Genomic DNA, 21,167 nt, shown 5'->3' on the forward strand with positions numbered 1-21,167 from the left:
TATTGCATTGGCTGAAGTCACCAACTATGGCAGATTGGTCGACTATCTAATCTGTATAGTGGCCTCCCAATTCTCCTCCAATAACAGATGTTGGAGGAGATAAAGATGGAGCATTTGGATTTCAACATGCCTGATCTTTTTGTTCAAGGGGAGAAAAGCAAGGGAAATCTGGCAGCGACTTTCTCCCCTCTCACTAAAGAGCACCCCATATAGGTTTGGCCAAGCCAGATACCTCTTGTATCCCTTGAAGCATAAGGATTGGCTTACTAGAATATATTCATACACTTTATCCGATAGTCTAGAAACAGTGAACCAAAATCCATCCACTTTTATGGTATTGTTGCAAAACCTGAATAACCAATTCCACATGGTATTACTCACTCTAAGATCACTAGGATGCTATGGTAACCCAAGTTTGGTATAGGCCCAATTCAACTCTGCGCATGGGTTTCTGTACAGGGAGTCCGCTTGGGACACCCCCCCCCCCCCCGAACGGAAACCTAATTTGCATAAAAAAATGGTTACCTTAGGAAACCCACGGACCACACAGAGTATATTGGGGTCTGTGTGTTTTCCACTCAGTTACTGCCTGAAAAATGCAGAGAGAAAAGCGTTGCTTGCAGGAAATTTCTCTCTGCATTTTTCATAGAGAGGGGAACGAAATGGTCCGAACGCATATGTGAACCAGGCCTTAGTAGAATCAAGAAGTCCAACAGAAAAAGTTTTGTTTGTAAGCATTCACCTAATGAAGGTAAAGGCTCCACTATGGGAAAGGTCTGCAGAATGTGAACACTCCCTTTAAGAAAGTGTTCAAATGGGGTTAATATTTTTGGTGCTTAAAAAGAAAGGGTAAAGGTCTAATCATTTTATCTACTGGTTTACAGGGCAAAAAACATGGCCGGTAACAATTGTTACAGGTCTGCCTTCTATTCTTAGGACCTAGTGATTTGTCCCTGACCTTTTCTACCATCTATGAAAGCAAACTTTGGCATTTCTTGCAATCATTTCACCCTATCTGCCCTGTGAGGGTCTGATCTTTCAGCAGTGAGAGACTCATTTCAAGGACACCCTATCTGTCTGACCCCAGCTGTATGACGATACAAAATACAGAGACACAGAGTGTTGAAAGGTGGCAGGGATCTGATCCGGGTACCAAGCTTCAATTACAGCCCATGTCGGCAACCACTAACCCTTTACCCACCAGATGGCTATTAAGCTTTGGTCTGTAATTCTGTAACTTCTAGAAGGAACTGGAGAACGTGTAAAGAAAGTGACTCCCCTACACTGTTCCCTGCAGGATTTACCTGCTGTATTTGATCTGTACTACAAGTACAAATAGTACTGACTTACATAAGAAAGATTTCACTGTCTGCAAGTTGCAACCTGTTCAGTTCTGGAGTGTGAATGAGGTCTCAGTGACAGATGGAAGAACAGCTTTATCCATGCTGAGAAATGATATTGTCCCATTGACCTCTGACCCGTGACAGCTCATCTCTCACCATGATCAACTCCATGGGAGCAAAAGGTGCATTGATTTCCATGTAATACAAGAAAATATTACATTTGCCTAATTGTTACACAGTGACAGCGTTAGGCAAGAAATCAAACGCCTGTTTAATGCAGCTTGCAGCTCACAGCAGCCGGGTCGATGAAGCAGTTTGTCAGAGGCGTTCTCGGAGGAGCCTGCTCTGCCGCTGATCGGACACGAGGCCTCGTTATTTGTATTTATTGGAAATCAGGTGCGCATAGTCAGCAGAACATGTTATCCGAAATCAAAGCAGCCCTGCTTGCGGCTCGGGAGAGGACACTAGGAGAGGCTGCTTTCACTCAGGTAATTAAAAACCATTTTATTACAGTCGTGTGTAAGGCAAAACCTTATGGCCTACAACTGGTCAAGACTGAGTGAAAGCACAAAGGAAGGCTAAAAATAAAAAGATCGGGTGACACCCCCCCTCCCCGAATACTGTGGTCATATTATGTCATGTCATTAGATCATTGCGATATTCATGTCGTCGTGCAGCCCTGGTCTTATACCAGCAAAACTAAAAACATGGCTGTGCCCAGATGAATGGTGCACTTATATAAACTGTTTCTGCATATTTATTATATTTACAAAATCCTGAGCACAAGGGAAAACGTAACCCGAAAATATTTCTGGTATATTATACAAAACAGTCATTGAATAAAACCTGAACAGGAGACAGGCTATTCATATGGATGTAAGGAGCTGACATTCACTTTATATGGATTGGTAAAAATCAAGGTGCCCCAAAAATAAAGTACAGAAATGGTGAAAAGGAAGGAGAGATAAGTCACGGTTAGCAGAAGACGGTCCTGATCTCAGAACATGGCTCCTTTGTCCTCCTTGATCAGAAAGTAGATGGTCACTGGTCCACGGCTGGTAGGAACAGTCTCAGTAACTCGGGCAAACAGCCAGGATCCCAAGCCATACATTAGAGTGGGGATCCCTGCCGAGCAAACACAGAACCAATCAGGACCAGTGGTAGAAGACAGAGAAGACGCGCGGTCATTACCTTATCATGCACTGCTCGGCATTCACATCCCATCATCTCAGGCTTCCCCATTATTGTGCTAGCAATGAAGGGACAACTTTATTTTATTTATTTATGTTCGAGGCGTTCTGCAGCTTTACTAATGAAAGGCAGCCAGAGAGATAATAATGCGATTAATATGAAACCCATAATAACCCGCTAACATAATGGGCTGTTCTAACCAACGGCAGCAAGGGAGATTTTAATAAGCTGCGATAATAAAGCAAAGTAATTAATCCCAGCCATATGGATAAGCAGCCACAGGAAGCCACGCTCCACATATTCTGTTTGAAAAGACAATTGATGGCCTTTATAAAGCTAAATATTTAATAAGCCTTGGGTGGGAGGCAGGATGGAGTGTGTGGGGTGTAATTACAGCATCTCTCCATCACTTACCTAGATTTATGGCTTTTAGCGTGGTAAAGAAGTGGTTGTGAAGATGCAGGTCCTGGGGGGCAGCACGGGAACAGTGATATTTAATGAACGGGAAGCAGCCCGTTCGGAGGATATGGTAATTTGTGCCATTCACTTCCCAGTTGAAGTTGGATAAGCCAAACTGGTCATTATTAACAGTGCTGTACTTGACACAGAAGGAAGTCCAGTGTGGTAGATCCCGCTGCAGAAGATGCTGGGTCAAGACCTCAGAGGCGTCGGGACGAGGATGCCTGAAGGACACAGCTGGGAAGAGAAGCATGCGTAGCAACGTGTCATGGACTTTTTTCACCAATAGCATGTCTGCAAGACACAAGAGAGAAAGTGAATATCCTGTGCACAGACCAGCAGACATATACTGCAAAGAACAAGGATAAGCAGCATTTAACCATATCACGTGTTAAAACAAAACTGTAAATGTTGCATGATTAGGTTTAAGGGGTTCTCCACTTTGGACAATCCCTATTTGTTAGTAGGGTCACTTGACAATAAGCAGATTACAAAGTGTTCCGCTGTTGGGATCTCTGAATCAGCTGTAAATTGTGGGAAAACACGACAGCGAGTGTTCAACTTCCTTGAAGCGCCCCCTGAGGGGAAATCAAGTATTGCACAATGCCCATTGAAAGAAACTGGCTGTCTGTGTAATGCAGGACAGAGAGAATCTTTGTAACCACTCTCCATGCTTCCTTCTATTAATGTAGAATTACTAATAGCATAAATAAAAATAGATTTTCTAAACCAGACAACCCCTTTAAGTTGGCTTCATAAAGATTATTCTGCTACTTCTGGTGCAACTTGTCATTTAGCTCATATACTCTAACACATGATGCTATAATCCTATGGTCGATGGTTCCATACATTTACACATTTCTCCAAAAAGACTAGATAAATGATATTTCCTCCAATCAAAAAAAATAAAAAGTGCAAACACCTTATAATGAACTTACCAGCCAGCCCAAGACGGCCAGGCAACGATCACAACCTACCCCATTTAATAAAGTGTCACCCCACTGGCCAAAACAGCTTATCAAGGACAATATCTCCAAATCTCTGTACTCAAAGCAAAGTAGATTTATCAAAACTAGTGCAAGTGAAGGAATGTGCCCATAACAACCAAGGTGTCTGAATATTCCTCAAAGGGTCTTACAAAAACGAGGGCAAAAAACCTGAGCTTTTGCAACTGATCGCCTCTATTTCCACTAGTCTTGGTAAAACTTGGTAAGTTTGGGTTTGATGTCAAAACTTTGAGTGATATCATTCATGAGGTTTTGTAAATTATTATGTTTTTGTTTTTTTTGTAAATTATTATACTTTTTTTTTTTTTTAATTCCTTCCCTTTGTACTAGCGAAAGAACGGAGCATTACCATCAACCTGAAGTCATCCAGTTTTTTTTTATTAAAGGGGTTTAGAGGGTAAGTACTCGAATAGTGGTCCCTAAAATCAATGTGTGAATGAAGAGGTAATGTGCAGGCGTGACCATCGCTCCATTCTCTTCCACGGGACTGTCAGAGACTCTCAAGTAAAGTGCTCCATCCCCACAGAAGTGACTGGAATGGTGATCATGTAGGTGCACTACCACTCCATTCACACAAAGGGTTTGCAGACCCCTGTTCTTATGATTACTGGGGTCCCAGGGTGATCAGACCCTTATCCTGTCGATCAGTGTTGCTGGTGGGAAAACCCCTATAAACATTATCATCTCCATTTTGGAATCTTCAAAAGGTGGAGCTAGAGCAATTTTTCCATCAAGAAGAAATTATTTGCAAATTTTTTCCCCAGAGCATGTATTGTCTATAGAACTCTGCACACACAAAGGTGGCCTGCAAAGACTGTCTCATAGTACCTTTTCTGACCTACATCTTCAAGATGTGCAGACAGCAATCATTCCAGAGACAGAAAATCATCGACAATTGAAGGGATTCCAAATACAAAATATAATGTATCTAATCTCTGGGCACCACCTGCCTGGAGCGGGTACATGAATCACTTCTTATAAAGGTGCAGTCCCTGTCAGTGATATTCCCGGGGAGTTCTAGTTCAGTGCCTGCAGAAGAGCATAGTGACTGCAGCGGATAACAGAGAGAAGCCTTTGCTGCTCATTAACTGGCTTTGTTAAGACATGAAAGTTGCTAACTGTCTCCACTCCTCTTTATTAGCACACAAAGAGAAGGCTGTGGCGCTATTAATTATGGAGGTGAGGGCGGCCTTGTTTGTGCCTGCCTATGATTAATACATCCCAACACCTGCCATTTTACTGCAGTAAATAAACAAGGAGCTGATTAATTACCGGAGGCGAGCGCTCCGCCAGTCCTACACATACTACAGGCAGGGATACTTAAAGGGGTCTTCTCCATCTAGGGCAGGGGCCTCACACTCCACCGGGCAAATGGGCCACACACAGAAACAATTTCAACAGGTTGCATTCCTTCCTGTGTCCCTGTACAGTTTAGTGGCCCCTATCAGTTTAATGTGCCTCCACTGATGACGCCACAGTTTAATAATTAAACTGTATAAAACCTCCCGGGTGCACTCGTTCTCTATTCGTGGTACACAACTGTGACATATATGCATCCGGATCGGGAAGGAGAGGAGTAGAGCGAACGTGGCCAACAGCCTAAAGAGTCAGAAAGGTTTAGAGCCAGGGTCAGGTTCTTCTTTCCCCATTCTACCGATTCAGTTGGATCGCCCAAACCAGGGAGAAGGCCGTGGGCTGCATGGAGCCCACAGGTCGCGTGTTTGAGATCCCAGCCCTATTGAATAATAGTCTGATAGCTGCTAGGACCATGGGAATGAAGACGTGCTGAATGTGTTTGGCCACCGCCCCAATCACCTATAAGGGATTGCTAAAGATTGCCTTATCAACAGTCCCACGTAGATCAGCCATGGGAACCTTTACGCCTCCATTATCTTGATCATTGTGGAACCCAGTGACTTCCCCAGCATCAGATATTTACACCCTGTCACTGCTAAGGCCGGTTAGTTATGTGCGGTTTATGGAGAGGCAAACGCTGAGGCCTGTAATGGACCGCAGCAGACTCGCCCGATCTACGTTTTCAGTTTTCCGTCTTCTGCTGACGGAAGACGGAAATCTGGCAGACCGTGTCTGGCCGTGAGCGCTTTGTGCTCTCCGTAGCAAAACCGTTTTTTTTTTTTAAACCGGACACAAAGTCCTGCATGTCCGACTTTGTGTCCGGTTAAAAAAACGGTTTCACCGCAGAGAGCACAAAACGCTCACCGGCGCTCATGGTCGGACACTTTCCAAACCCATTCAAATGAATGGGTTTGAAAGATTCCGGCAGGTTTCCATCTCCTGTCCAGTTTCGGGCAGGAAACAGAAACCTCCAAAACAGAGACCCCGGGCACAGATGTGAACGAGCCCTAACTTAACTACTGCAGAGATTATGGTGGTGTAGCAGTCATGTAACTGACTCCAGCACGTGATCGCTGAGGCCGGTGATTGGTGGCAATGGCCACATGGGGGTAATGTCTTCCCAGTTGTGCCAGATCCAGAAAACAATGGAGAGGTCTGGAGCAATGAAAATTGGGTAGTGGGACTAAGAAGAGAGATTTTTTTTTTTTTTTACTTTTAAACCCTTTCTTGCCTCAACCCCTTTTAGGCTAAGGCCCAACGTTGTGGCGCTTACATTCTGTGGGGCCACGGCCTATTAGAGTAATCTGTACTGTTTCCGCAGATAGTTCCAGTCCTGTATTACCATCTAAGGGCCCCTTCACATGGCGTAAGCGCGCCGCTCATTTAAACACGTATCCGAGCGCGGTGCTTCAAAACAGAGCCCATTGATTTTAATAGGAAATCCCCTTTTATGCCGATATACGCGCGCTTCCCATTGAAATCAATGGGCTCTGTTTTGAAGCGCTGCGCTCGGACACGTGTATACGTGTCTAAATGAGCGGCACGCTTACGCCGTGTGAAGGGGCCCTTACAATAAAAATTAAAAAAAAAACAAGCACAAAAATTTGTTCAAATTGCCCTTCTTTCCTCAGATCAGATATAAAAATAAATGGACAATGTAAGACACATACATATTACCGTATTTTCCGGACTATAAGGCGCACATAAAAACCTACGATTTCCTCAGAAATCGTAAGTGCGGCTTATAGTCCGGTGCGCCTTATATATGGATGGAAGCGGCGGCAAAGTCTGCGTGCCGCTTCCATACATACATAAAAGGCACCGTAAGGGTGCATTCACACTACGGAACGCCGGCGTGTATCACAGCCGTACACGCCGGCGTTACAGCAGGGCTGCCGGACACTTCCCATTCATTTCTATGGGAGCCGGCATGCGAGCGCTCCCCATAGAAATGAATGGACAGACACTTCCCATTCATTTCTATGGGAGCCGGCATGCGAGCACTCCCCATAGAAATGAATGGAAAAAAGCAGTCCATTCATTTCTATGGGGAGCGCTCGCATGCCGGCTCCCATAGAAATGAATGGGAAGTGTCCGGCAGCCCTGCTGTCACGCCGGCCTGAAACAGAACGTGAAACTTACCGAGCAGTGCAGGGCGGGCGGGCAGGCATTCAGGCCTCCTCTTCCTCCGATGTCCTGACCACTTCCTCCGGCGCTCGCGAACTAATGGCCTGGGCGCATGCGCAATATCATAATGCTTCTACTACTGCGCATGCGCCCAGGCCATTATCAGCGAGCGGCGGAGGAGGAGGACGGAACATCGGAGGAAGAGGAGGCCTGAATGCCCGCCCACCCTGCACCGCTCGGTAAGTTTCACATTCTGTTTCAGGCTTTTATTTTAAAACGGGGGGGGGGTAGTTTAATCTAACTTTTACGGTTGGGCTCTATCAGCATGATTTTGCTGATAGAGCCCCTCCTCGCCTGCCGAGCACTTCCAATAGAAGCGGCTGGCACGCGGGGGGTTAAGCGGCCGCTGGCAAAGTCTGCCTGCCGCCGCTTTCAATAACAATAATAATAATAATAACAATAATGCGCACCGGACTGCGGCTTATAGTCCGGTGCGCCTTATATATGAACCGAGACGGACTATAAGGCGCTCATGGGCAATGCGGCTTATAGTCCAGTGCGCCTTATAGTCCGTAAAATACGGTAGTTATCTCTGAATCCAACAATCCCCACTCTACAAACTTACAAAAAAATGTTTCTAATCAAAAGAGCCAAGCTGCTGTTTTTTTGCCATTTCAATAAAAAATGTAAATAAAAAAATGGTATAAATACAAAGGTTTTTTTTTGTTTTTTTACACTTTTTTTTTCTCTAATTCTACACGTTTCTGAATTTTTTCCATCTTCCCAGTATTTTTTTTTCCCCCTATCAGTATGTCTTTGGTGTGTGGGAGGAAACCCACGCAAACATGGGGAGAACATACAAACTCCTTGTAGATGTGTCCTTGGCAGGATTTGAACCCAGGACTCCAGTGCTGGCATGCTGCAGATATTTCTGTGACTGTACAGATCAATGGAACTTTTCAGCTTCAAAAATGTCCATAACGTGTGAATATCACCTTAACATGTGTGTGTGTGTATATATATATATATATATATATATATATATATATATATAGGCGTAAATAGGCACATATATATATATATATATATATATATATATATGTATATATATATATATATATGTATATATATATATATATATATATATATATACGCACACACACATACATCAGGCATGAGATTGGCAAGACTAGTGTGTATGAGATGCAGTATATATATATATATATATATATATATATATATACAGTATATGTCATATACAGAGCACACGCTTAATACTGGGGAACGAGCAAGCATTCTCAGTAGTAGAACATGCTGTCGGGCTTCTGTATGTGTCCTCACATACTATGTACATGTATATACACCCGCACTACACATGACCTTCTCTATGCCCCTCTGCCAGTCACTACCCGGGTTACACCTCACCTGCCTCATCACAGCAGAATGCCCTCTAATGACGTCACCACCACCTGATCAGTCACATGACCGGAAAATATAAATTGCTGAAGCCGAAGCTCCTGTGCGTGAGATGTGAGCCTGCGCAGTGTGGTCAGCCAGGGGGCGCTGCAGTAGCTTTGTGTGCCCTGTGTGCTCCTCTTATACACCACATCAGATACACATATACTGTATATGCATGTGTCTATAGTAATCATATATAGGAAGTTTTTAACCCTTTCAGACTAAACAATGTTATTCTATTTGCAATCCCAACTTTTTTCTGCAATGAGTTCTAGTATTTGTTATTTATTATCCAATGTTTTGGGATCCATGCACAGTAATGTTTAGTGTATACACCGTATATAATATATACTATTTTATAATAGTCTTCCTGAGGCCCCACATAACGCAATTTGGTTTTACAGTCCCTACAAAGTGGCTGAGATTGGCTTGCTATGTAGGACCTTATCCTTACGGCTAAGGCTCTGCGTGGCGTAAACACAGTGGAAAAAAATGTTTCGTTTTATATTCTATACAAAGTGGATGTCATTGTAGTGAATTCCGTCCATATATTGCGGGAAAAAAAAATAGGCACAATGGACACACTGCGATTTCCAAACTAGTTTTGGAAATCGCAGCACGACAAGTATACCTACGCAAACGCTGGCGGTTTCCCCATAGGTATAATTGGAGAAGAAAGTCTGCAGATGTTACCTTTCTGTGAAAAGCACTGCAGAGAAAAAATGCATGTTTTTTGTTTGTTTTTTTGCTGCGTCCCACTTCATAGGGCCTTAGACTAAAGTGTTTTTCCTAACTTAACAATAGGTAGTAGGATAGGGGATATCTTGTAGATTGGTGAAGGTCTGACCACTCAGACCTCCATTCATCAGGAGAATCAGAGAGATTAGTGTTGGGCTTGAGTGTGCACCACTCCATCCATTTTATTAGGACCACTGGAGATCACCAAGTGCAGCATAGCCCAACCACTCTGTATTCTGAATGGGAGATGAAACTCCAACATTTTCCATTGTCCTTGAGGATGATCCTGCCCCATTGCTCCTCTCAATTTTCCCCCGCAAGTTCCGGAAGCATACTCGTAAGCTTCTGGGTTTCTTGCTGATTGCTGCCCAAACTGAGATTCCTAGCCTATGGAAATCCAGTTCCCTCCACATCCCTGTCGTCTTGGCTTCAGGAGATTCTGAGTATCTACAGCAGGGGTAGGCAACCTTCGGCACTACAGCTGTTGTAAAACTACAACTCCCAGCATGCATACTTGCTCTGCTGTTCTTGGAACTCCCATGGAAGTGAATGGAGCATGTTGGGAGTTGTAGTTTCACAGCAGCCGGCGTGCAGAAGGTTGCTGACCCCTGATCTACAGTATGGAATCCCTGCTTGCTGAGTTACAAAGTGACAATAGCTCTCACCTGCGCACTTGGCTTCTGTGGAACCACTTCTATTACTCTGGTGAATTTTGGTCTGCCTTCTCCGATTAGCCCCTTTGACTTTTTATTCTCCCCCTTCTCTTTTTCTTTCCTCTCTCTCTCTCCTCTCCACTCTTTATATGACGTGGATTTAGATGTCCTAGCGATTGACTTGAGATTATTGTTTTGATTTACCTATGCAGCTCTGCTGCGCCAGAGTTTTTGTTCTCCTTTCTTCCCCATGCTACCCTTTCGCCTCCCCCTACAAACCGTCACCAGATTCTCCCTCTACTTCAGTTCAATCGCCCCATATCCCTCTCTCCTTGTTTATTCCCGATTATATTCTTTTGACTTATGTTTTTGTCTTACAATTTGTAAAAATTTTCAATAAACTTCTAATGGAAAAAAAAAAAAGCCTGTGTGAATGGACCCTGAGGAGATGTAGAAATCCACAGCTCAGGCGAGAGAATCTGTCCTCAGGTCAACTATAAGTTCTGCACTCCACAAATCTGGCTTTTATGAAAGAGCGCCAAGAAGAAAACCATTGTTTGTTAAAGAAAATCATAAGAAGTGCCATTTGCAGTTTGCCACCAGCCATACAGGGACACAGCAAACATATGGAAGAAGGTGCTCTGCTCAGATGAGACCAAAGTTGAAATTTTTGGCCTAAAAGCAAGGCTCTGTGCAGTGTCGGACTGGGGTATCTCATGTGCTGGGGTATCTCATGTGCCGGGCGGGAGGTGTAAAATAAAAAATAAATAAATAAAAACCGCCTTCACCTGTCCCCGTTGCTCCGTTGTCTGCCGCCAGTGTCCATTTAGTCTCGTGCCAGCGCCTTCTTGCTGGGAGTCCTGCACCTCATGTGATCGCCGAGACCAATTAGGTACAGGATTTCCAGAAATGAGGCGCCACCATGAGACCGAACAGACACAGGCCGGGGACAGCAGGGTGCTGGGGACAAAAGCTCAATAAAAACCACTGTGGAAAAAATACATTGTGTTTCACCGCTATTTTTTTTCCACAGTGTTTTTTAGCTGCATCTCACTGTTGCACCTAATCCTTAAAGAGGACCTTTTACCATCTGGGGCACATGCAGTTTAATATAGCGGTAGAAAGCCTACATTGCACTGAATTCAGCACACTATCACCTTTCCCGTTCTGTGCCCCCAGCGAAGAGCTATCGGTGCCGATACCGTAGCTCTTCAGTGCCAGAAGGGTGTTTCTGACAGTCACAGCAGCGTCTATAGCGCTCTACTGTGAGAGGAGGCGTTGCTTACCGGCCAGCCATGACGCTGAGCGGTGAGGAACACTCCCCCCGGTACTAGTCTATGGATGAGTACTGTCAGAAGGGGAGGGGGCGTTCCTCACCACGCTCACAGTACAGAGCAATAGGCGCTACTGTGAGGAAGAGAGCTCCTGACTGACTGTTAGAAACACCCTTCTGACAGTGAAGAGCTACAGTACCAACACTGCTTGGGGACCCCCTGAATGGAAACCTATACGTATTAAAAAGCAGTTACCTTAGGAAACCATACGGACCTCATAGACTATAATGGGATCCGTGTGTTTTCCGCACAGTGTGCGCACAAATCATGTGGAGAGAAAAGTACTTTATAGTGATTATGTGTTTTAGATTACTCATTGGAATTTTGGGCCCCACTTGTAAACTTGCCCAGGGCCCCACTTTGTCTAAAATCGGCCCTGGCCGGAGAATCAGCATTCTGGAGAAGAGAAGGATCTGGTGCTTGCTGGTCCTGAGGAATTCAGCATCAGGGACTGGAGGATAGGCCTGTAAAATAAAATCGGTTTGGTTAACCGACAATGTTTAAGGGCAGAATAATACTATATGGCTGGTTTATAGCCAAATTTGGATTTGTAGTGCCAGTCTTTACTATACAGCACATATGATGGACTTTCTAACGTTTTTACAGTTAACCCCTACTAAAACAAAAGAGAAATAATCATCTTAATAAGGTATTTGTCACATAAAAAGTGATGCAAGTATTATTCTGCTAGCCTAAGCAATAAGAAAGGGCCAATAAACCAGCATGTGCATGTGCTAGAAAAGTGTCTGGCCATGAAAGGGTTAACTTTACATCACTGGTCAGAAGCCAATGGGATTGCTGGACAAGAGTTTGAAAAAAAAACAACTGCCAGGTGCCTTCAGTCTGTTACAGGACAACCGCAGGTGAAGACGCCGGACGCAGGTAAGATCTGACACTCCATCATCTGATAGGACGGGCCCGGATTTATCTCCCATGAGGCCTCATTCACATTATCAGGAACCTGATGAGGACTTCAGTGCTTTAATATATGGGAGATGACATATGTCACCACTAGGGGGAGCTAGCTGTATATGTACTGATATTGCTCCCATCCTAGTAGACCATACACTAGGCTTCTGCAGTGACATGGAGGTAAATCAGAGAATTCCAAACACAGTGCTGCAGCAACCTGGTGGGAAGATGGCCGCATGTCTTAATTCAACATTATCTGTGTCCTAACATTATCTGGGGGCCACTGAGGAGCTGTACTGGGTGTCTGCGGCCAGTTCTAGGAGTGTGAGGGCCACTGGGGAACATTATTAGGAATGTGAAAACCATTGGGCAGCATTATTAATTGCCTAAGTGCCATTGGGGGCCGTTGTTAGGTGTCTAGGGGCTACTAAGGAGCATTAATAGGTGTCATAGGAGCATTAATAGTATATCAGCGTTTCATTACAGGGGGTGACACCTGCACATACACCCCCTATCAGGACATGAGGAAAGCTTCAGTGTTTGAGTCTTTATCAGATCTGTGACTAAGTCTGTGTTTGAGGTTACAGATTTTGCTACGGATTGGACAGTTACGGATCGCAGAGATATGGAGGTCAGTGTCTTCATTATAACCGGATCCCTTGTCCTATTGTCCTCTGCTCCATCCCTGATAAATGACACTTACTGTATTCTCTTCTCCTTAGCACATCTACCGCCGCCAGGAGCGCGTATATGGACTGGGACCTTTCTCAAGTGAGTATTTTTAGCTCCATAATGTCATTGATGAAACTGATTGTTTATTTATATGCTTTTCATGCTAATCCTATAACCCAGCATATCTGATAATCCAGCACCTAGCAGGCTGCATTGATGGTGGATTAAAGGAATTTTGCTGTAATTTTTTATGTGCATAAAGGTTACTGTATATCTTATGACTGATCCCATTATCTGGTTTTGTTCTCTCTTCAGCTTATGCCTGCAACATGGAGAAGAAACCTACAAATCCTCGCCTATACCATGAAGTTCCTCCCGTCACCTCTCTACAAGAAGGAGCGCCTCATGCCAACCAGCTGCCAAGCCCAGGAGGAATACCTGCCCTTTCCACTGGAGGAAGAACCTGAGCTGCGCCAGGAGGAGAAGGAAGAGACGAAGAGGATTCAAAGAGAGAGACAAATCCTCGCTTATTCCAGGATGTTCCTGCCGTCACCTCTCTACAAGAAGGAGCGCCTCATGCCAACCAATTGCAAAGCCCAGGAGGAATACCTGCCATTTCCACTGGAGGAAGAACCTGAGCTGCGCCAAGAGGAGAAGGAAGAGACGAAGAGGATTCAAAGAGAGAGACAAATCCTCGCTTATTCCAGGATGTTCCTGCCGTCACCTCTCTACAAGAAGGAGCGCCTCATGCCAACCAATTGCAAAGCCCAGGAGGAATACCTGCCATTTCCACTGGAGGAAGAACGTGAGCTGCGCCAAGAGAAGAAGGACAAGACAAAGAGGATTCAAAGAGAGGAACAAAACTGTCAGGTGAGTACGAAGCAGGTAGAAAAAGAAGAGAAGACCCCGAAGAAGTCCAATGAAGAGGAAGAAAAGATGAAGAGGAAGAAGAAGATAAATGAAGAGACAAGGAATGAGGGAGAGACCAGTCAGAAACCTCAAGACCAGAGAGAGGACAGAAGACCAAGGACTCAGCGCCATTCTCTCCTCCACTACATCCACAGGAGTCTCGGAGGAAAGAAGAATATGATGGCAAACCTTCTCTTCCATCAATGGTGCAGGTAATGTATAATCCCACCACACCAACAGCACCTATAGTAATATTAATTATAGTCACATTAATAGTTATAGTAATTAGGGCCCAATTATAGAATAGGAATAATAGTAATAGTATAATAATAATCTTAGAAACAATAGTATATAATAATATCATTATTAAGGTTAATTAGATATTATCTATAACAGCTTTGATCCGGGGTCCTAGGACTGATCGCCTTTTCCCGGGGTCAAGAAAGAATTTTCCCCCTGTGACATGAATTGGCCGAATATGTCCAGGGGTTTTCGCTTTCTTCTGGATCAACAGCTTTAGGGCTAGGACTTAATGTATTATTAGAGCAATATAGCAATAAAACCAATAACTTTAGGAGGAATAATTTTTTAAAAATCCAAAAAAATAGAATAGCAATAATAAAAGTAATATTATAAAAGTAGTCAAATAATAATGAGCAAAAAAAAGCAAAAAAAGATTATAGAGTAATATATAATTAGAGTAATATTGATAGCAATAATTAGAATTTAATATACAATATTAATATTATTTCAGTAGTTTCTAGTTATAGCAATGTATCAATAGAATGATTAGTAATAATGATAAGTATAAAATAGTACCAGGTACTAATAAGAAAATATTAATAATAATATGCTTAATACACATAATATTTAGTATATTTTTAATAGGAATCAGCAGGTTTGATCCGGGGTCCTAGGACTGATCGCCTTTTCCCGGGGTCAAGAAGGAATTTTCCCTCTGGGACACGAATTGGCTGAAAGTGTCCAGAGGTTTTCGCCTTCTTCTGGATCAACAGCTTTAGGGATAGGGATGTAGGTTAGAGTTCATAGTAGATATATAAAATAAATATTAGTAATAATAATAATAATAATAATAATAATAATAATAATAATAATATAATAGTAGTAAATATATACATAAGATAATATACTAAGAGTACTTATAGTATAGTAATAAAAGTAAACATAGTAGAATGTTGTAATAATAAAAATCTAAAAAAACCATCAAACATATTATATCAGTATGTAGGATAACTAAGTATAGTAATAAATGACAATAGGAATCAGCAGGTTTGATCCGGGGTCCTAGGACTGATCGCCTTTTCCCGGGGTCAAGAAGGAATTTTCCCTCTGTGACACAAATTGGCTGAATGTGTCCAGAGGTTTTCGCCTTCTTCTGGATCAACAGCTTTAGGTATAGGGATAGGTTAGAGTTCATAGTAGATTTATAAAAGAAATATTAGTAATGAAGATAATAATAATAATAATAATAACAATAATAATATAGCAATAAATATATACATAATAATATACTAAGAGTACTAATAGAATAGTAATAAAAGTAACCATAGTACAATGTAATAATAAAAATCTAAAACAGCATCAAACATATTATATCAGTATGTAGGATAACTAAGTATAGTAATAAATGACAATAGACTTCAGCAGCTTTGATCCGGGGTCCTAGGACTGATCGCCTTTTCCCGGGGTCAAGAAGGAATTTTCCCTCTGTGACACAAATTGGCTGAACGTGTCCAGAGGTTTTCGCCTTCTTCTGGATCAACGCTTTAGGGATAGCGATCTAGTTTAGCCTTATTTTTCCCTGTGATTGTAATAATATTAATTGTTAGAAATAAATAATGACTTATTATTATTAGACAGTAACTATGTGTCGTCTCCTTTATTTCTCCAGTTATAACACTAACATTCAGATATCCACATATGTTCTAACCCTTATTTTCATGGTCCCTAGCGGCAGCATAGTATGGAGACAGGTCAGTGGCGTAAGTACCGCGGTAGAAGCAGTAGCGGCTGCCACAGGGGCCGGGACCTCAGTTTTTTTTTTTAATAGCCATTACCTGCTTGAGTAACCCTAGAAGGTGACGGGCCCTATTTACTTATCGATCCCCACTTCTGCTCACCTTCTGCATCTCATATCATGCCACTTGGGCCCCCTGTAAGGCAGAAGGGGAAGCGGAGGCGGCTGTGCGCAGGATCAGTAATTGAGACTGCGGGCCCACGGCCAGAGTATTTTTTGGGTGAAATGATGATAAGTGACATGTAATAATCCCAGATAATAATATTGGTAACTTTCACTTATGGTGTATTTAGGTATGTAATAATCAGGGAGATATACAAGGGTAACTATAAGGGGTATCAGCCGCACCCCAGGCTCAGAGGAGCATCTCTGCCACATAAGACACCAGCATTATAAATTGCACATGGTGGGTGTTCAGGAGCGTATTGGCCATGTATATTATGGTTCCAGCCTGGCCCAGTTTCCTGAGCTCCAATATGGGTCTTCTGGCCTCTTCTGGTCTTAGAGAGATCACGAATAACATCAGAGACTGCGAAGGCCTGTAATTGGGCCTCAGCAGTCACAATGGCATCATGACGCTAAAGAAACTAACGTGACCCACATGGCATTACATTGGCATCGTTCAGGATGCTTCAAAGACATGAAAATGTCAGAAGACGGGGCCTGGAGGAGTAGGTAACACTAAACAGGGTGATGGGTGATGAACCCACAAAAATTTGGGGTGAATGTCTGAAATTTTGGAACATTATTAAAGAAAACTGCATGGGCCACTATAGGACATTATAGTGGGTGGAGGGGCCATTATAGTGCATTATAGTTTGTGGAGGGGCCACTATAGGGCATTATAGTGGGTGGAGGGTGCAAAATGGGAAATTTTACTAAGTGGTAGGTTCACTATGAAATAATATGCTGTGTGGAGGGGCCACAACAGGACCTTTTACTATGTGGAGGGGCCACTATAGGACATTATACTGTGTGGAGGGGCTACTAAGGGACTTTATACTGGGCCATGATAGGGCATTATAGTCTGTGTAGGGGCCACTATGAGACATTATACTGTGTGCAGGGGCTACCCTGAGACATTATATTGTGTGGAGGGGCCACTACGGGACATTATTCTGTGCAAAGGGGCCACAATAGAGCATTATAATGAGTAATGGGACATTATACTCCTCGTCAGGACCATGCCGAGGCGTTGTAGGGAGGTCATACAGGCACGTGGAGGCCACACACACTACTCAGCCTCATTTTGACATGTTTTAAGGACATTACATAACAGTTGGATCAGCCTGTAGTGTGTTTTTCCACTTTAATTTTGGGGGTGACTCCAAATCCAGGCCTCTATTGGTTAATAAGTTTGATTTCCATTGATGATTTTTGTGTGATTTTATTGTAATCAGATTCAATTTTGAACAGAACAAAGTATTCAATGAGAATATTTCATTCATTCAGATTTAGGAGGTTATTTGAGTGTTCCCTTTATTTTTCAGTAGTGTGTATATATATATATATATATATTTATTACACACTGTGAGGAAGTTAGCTCGGTAAAGCAGTGCTGCGGACCCTAACAGTCAAGACAGGGACACAAAATACACAGCAAAAACTGGTTTATTTAGAAAAAAAAAACCTTGAAAATACATAAACCTTGACTTTAGGCACAAAATAAACAAAACAAAATACAGCCTTAACTTCAGGCAAAAACAAAAGAAAGAGTTGCTGGTCTGAGCAACTAACTAAACAGAACTGATAACCTAACCTTAACAGGCGCAATATAGTCTTGTCGGACTCAGGGTTACAAGACAGAACCATACACCTCCTTACATCCCATGGAACTGCACACAATGCAGGATCTGCAGCTTTTTTCTGCCCCCCACTAGGGGGTTTTCCCGGTCCACTGGTGGGCCAGTCCGACCCTAGCTCTATGTGTGGCAGAAAAGTAACCCTGCTCATCACCCTGAACACACCATCCCCACTGTGACACATGGTGGTGGCAGCATCATGCTATGGGGAGGCTTTTCTTCAGCAGGGACAGGGAAGCTGGTCAAAGTTGATGGGAAGATGGATGGAGGTAAATACAAGGCAATACTGGAGGAAAACCTGTTGGAGGTTGCAAAAGACTTGAGACTGTGAAGGAGATTCACCTTCCAGCAAGACAATAACCCTAAACAAACAGCTGGAGCTGCAGTGGGATGGTTTACAGCAAAGAATATTTGTGTGTTAGAAAGACCCAGTCAAAGTGCAGACCTAAATCCCATTGGCAATCTGTGGTAAGACATGAAAATTGCTGTTTACAGACGCTCTCCATCCAATCTGGCTGAACCTGAGCTATTTTGGAAAGAAGAATGGGCAAAAATCTCAGTCTCTAGATGTGCAAAACTGGTAGAGCCATACCCCAAAAGACTTGCTGCGAAAGGTTGCTCCACAAAGTATTGCTATAGGGGGGCTGAATACTTTTGCATGTCACACTTTTCAGATTTTTATTTGATTATAATTTTGAACACCAAGTATCATTTTTCTTCCACTTACAATGATCTGCTACTTTGTGTTGGTCTATAAATTAAAATCTCAATAAAATACATTTAAGTGTGTGGTTGTAAGGTGACAAAATGTGAAAAAGTTCAAGGGGTATGAATACTTTTGCAAGCCACTGCATGTGCATGTACTGTACATTCTGTATATGTGTGCGCCTATGCTATCTATGGGTATGTAGATATGCTATATCATTGCAATTGTACACTAGTCCCTGACAGCTTTAGTGACCAGACCTCTATCCTGGACTCAGAAATATGTTATCTTGACTTCTCGTGACCCAAACATCACCATTATGAAATGATTATGGAAAAGGGATCAGGATGCAATTTACTTTATATGCTTAGGGCACCAAAATGTCTTGCCCGGATCACTGTCCCCACCCGATCTCACATAAACAGTGCCATTTTCCTTCACCAGGCTCATTTGATTCGGTTGACACAATGACATTAGTAGTGGTGTCAGTATATTTGGGATATCACCACTAGGATCAGCGATTGGCTGCTACAGTCCGGGTAGGATGTCACTATGAGCTGCACAGTTTAACAAAGCCCATACTACTTAATCCCTACTGCTGCAGCCCTGACAATCCCGTGATCCCTATTTACATTTTTGATGATTAACTATATCTCTGAACATTCCTGGATTAGGATGTCCGAGATTTCGGGTGCTGTCCCACTGTCCCAGATGTTAGGTGGCATGTCAATCTGTAGTCTAAGACTGCAGATAAATGTTAAATACAATGGTGAAGCAGAAAGCCATCCTATCCTTGCTCATCCTATCCTTGCTCCGACAACCACCAATTGGAGCTGCCGCCAAGGGCTAAAGTAAAGACAAGTACAATGCAGTGACGTCATGACACCTATTCCTCCAAGCTTCTCAGATCACAGTAGACAGCTCTTAGGGAACAGACCAAGGTGAGTATGATTTTTCTTTTTTTGCATTTTAAGGATGATTTACACTGTGTGTGTGTGTGTGTGTGTGTGGGGGGGCACAATAGGACATTATATTGTGTAAGGGGGCCCGCTATAGAGCATTAATATAATGTGTGGGTGCACTTACACTATGTGGGCATGATCATGTGTGGGTGCATCTTGTGAATGTGCCCATACTACTTTCACACTGGGTGGTCAGGCTGCCTCTGTAAGGTGGAAATTAGTGAATACAAACTGATTCCAAGCACTATGGCATCATTTTATAAGATGTGAATACCCCTTTAAGAATATTTGTAAGGATGTCCTTGAAACTATAGTTTTCTTGTCTCTTGCCACAACTTATGTTCCATTAGTGCACAGGCATGACAAGTAATTGAAACTTATCCGGACCCCAGTGAGTGTGACATGGGGTTAACTGCAGTCACACCTGAAGTTTTAGGTCTTTAGTTGAGTTAGGATTAAAACAGATGGCCACTGACAGTCTCTATTGAGCTTTAGACAGATAGTGTAGTATAAAAGGCTGCAATAAACTGCTGACCTCGAGTGAGGAAATTTCTAATAAAGCGAACTGCACTTAGACAGTCTGTCCCAAAGTTGCACACCGTTGACATTGATGTATGCACTCACTTCCAGGTCACATCCTTTCACAGAGCAGTACTGTACAAAACCTGGGTTACATAATGGGTGTATAATGGCTTCTATATGCCCAATCCAATTTCTGTAACTAAAATTGTAGCACACAATGATATCCCAGCGACAGCGCAGATCTCTTCTATTTCCAGCTTGTAGCATCCTCTGAAGAATGCCAAGAAGGATGAATGTAAGCCTTTGATCCCTGTCTAAGTCTTAACCAGTGTGATTTACTTCTTCCAACCACATGAAACATGTCACATCTCCCAGCATGAACACGGCATGGCAAACCTACTCAATACTTCTAATTACAAATGCAACAATAGTGTTAAATAGGATTTCTACCCAAAATGCACAATTGATCATATACCAGTAAATGAGACATTATAGCTAGAGATGAGCGAACAGTGAAATGTATGAAGTTCGATTCGAGTAGCCGCTCAATACTCGACTGTTCGATCGAACATCGAACCCCATTATAGTCTATGGGGAATAAATACTCATTTAGGGGGAACCAATTATTCGATTCAGAGGGTCACCAAGTCCACTATGACACCCCAGGAAATGATGCCAACACCCTGGAATGCAACTGGGTCAGCAAGGGAAGCATGTCTGGGGGCTTTTTCCCATAGGAATGCATTGACCAGCATTGATTGGCTGAATGCCATACAGAGTACAGCATTTGGCCAATCAATGCTGGTTCTGCCAGAGGCTCGTCTGTGAGGAGGCAGAGTCTAATATCGGACCAGAATGGAGACTGCTGTGGACCAATCTTAGACTCCGCCTCCTCCAGAAGAACCAGCTTTGATTGGCCTAATGCTGTACTCTGTATGGCATTCGGCCAATCAACGTTGGTCAATGCATTCCGATGCC

General features: G+C 43.0%; 1 protein-coding gene across 1 annotated transcript; it reads right to left on the reverse strand.

Moving 5' to 3' along the window:
- Nucleotides 1-1,742: 1,742 nt before the first annotated feature.
- C5H15orf61 (chromosome 5 C15orf61 homolog) lies at nt 1,743-8,965 on the reverse strand. Its single transcript, XM_075276164.1, has 3 exons — nt 8,909-8,965; nt 2,949-3,287; nt 1,743-2,468 (listed from the first exon to the last, which is right to left on the reverse strand). The coding sequence occupies exons 2-3, from the start codon at nt 3,283-3,285 to the stop codon at nt 2,341-2,343; spliced, it is 465 nt and encodes a 154-aa protein (XP_075132265.1). The 5' UTR covers nt 3,286-3,287; nt 8,909-8,965; the 3' UTR covers nt 1,743-2,340.
- Between the last annotated feature and the right edge of the window lie 12,202 nt (nt 8,966-21,167).

This window comes from Leptodactylus fuscus, chromosome 5 (genome assembly GCF_031893055.1).
Source record: "Leptodactylus fuscus isolate aLepFus1 chromosome 5, aLepFus1.hap2, whole genome shotgun sequence".
NCBI classification, from domain to species: domain Eukaryota; kingdom Metazoa; phylum Chordata; class Amphibia; order Anura; family Leptodactylidae; genus Leptodactylus; species Leptodactylus fuscus.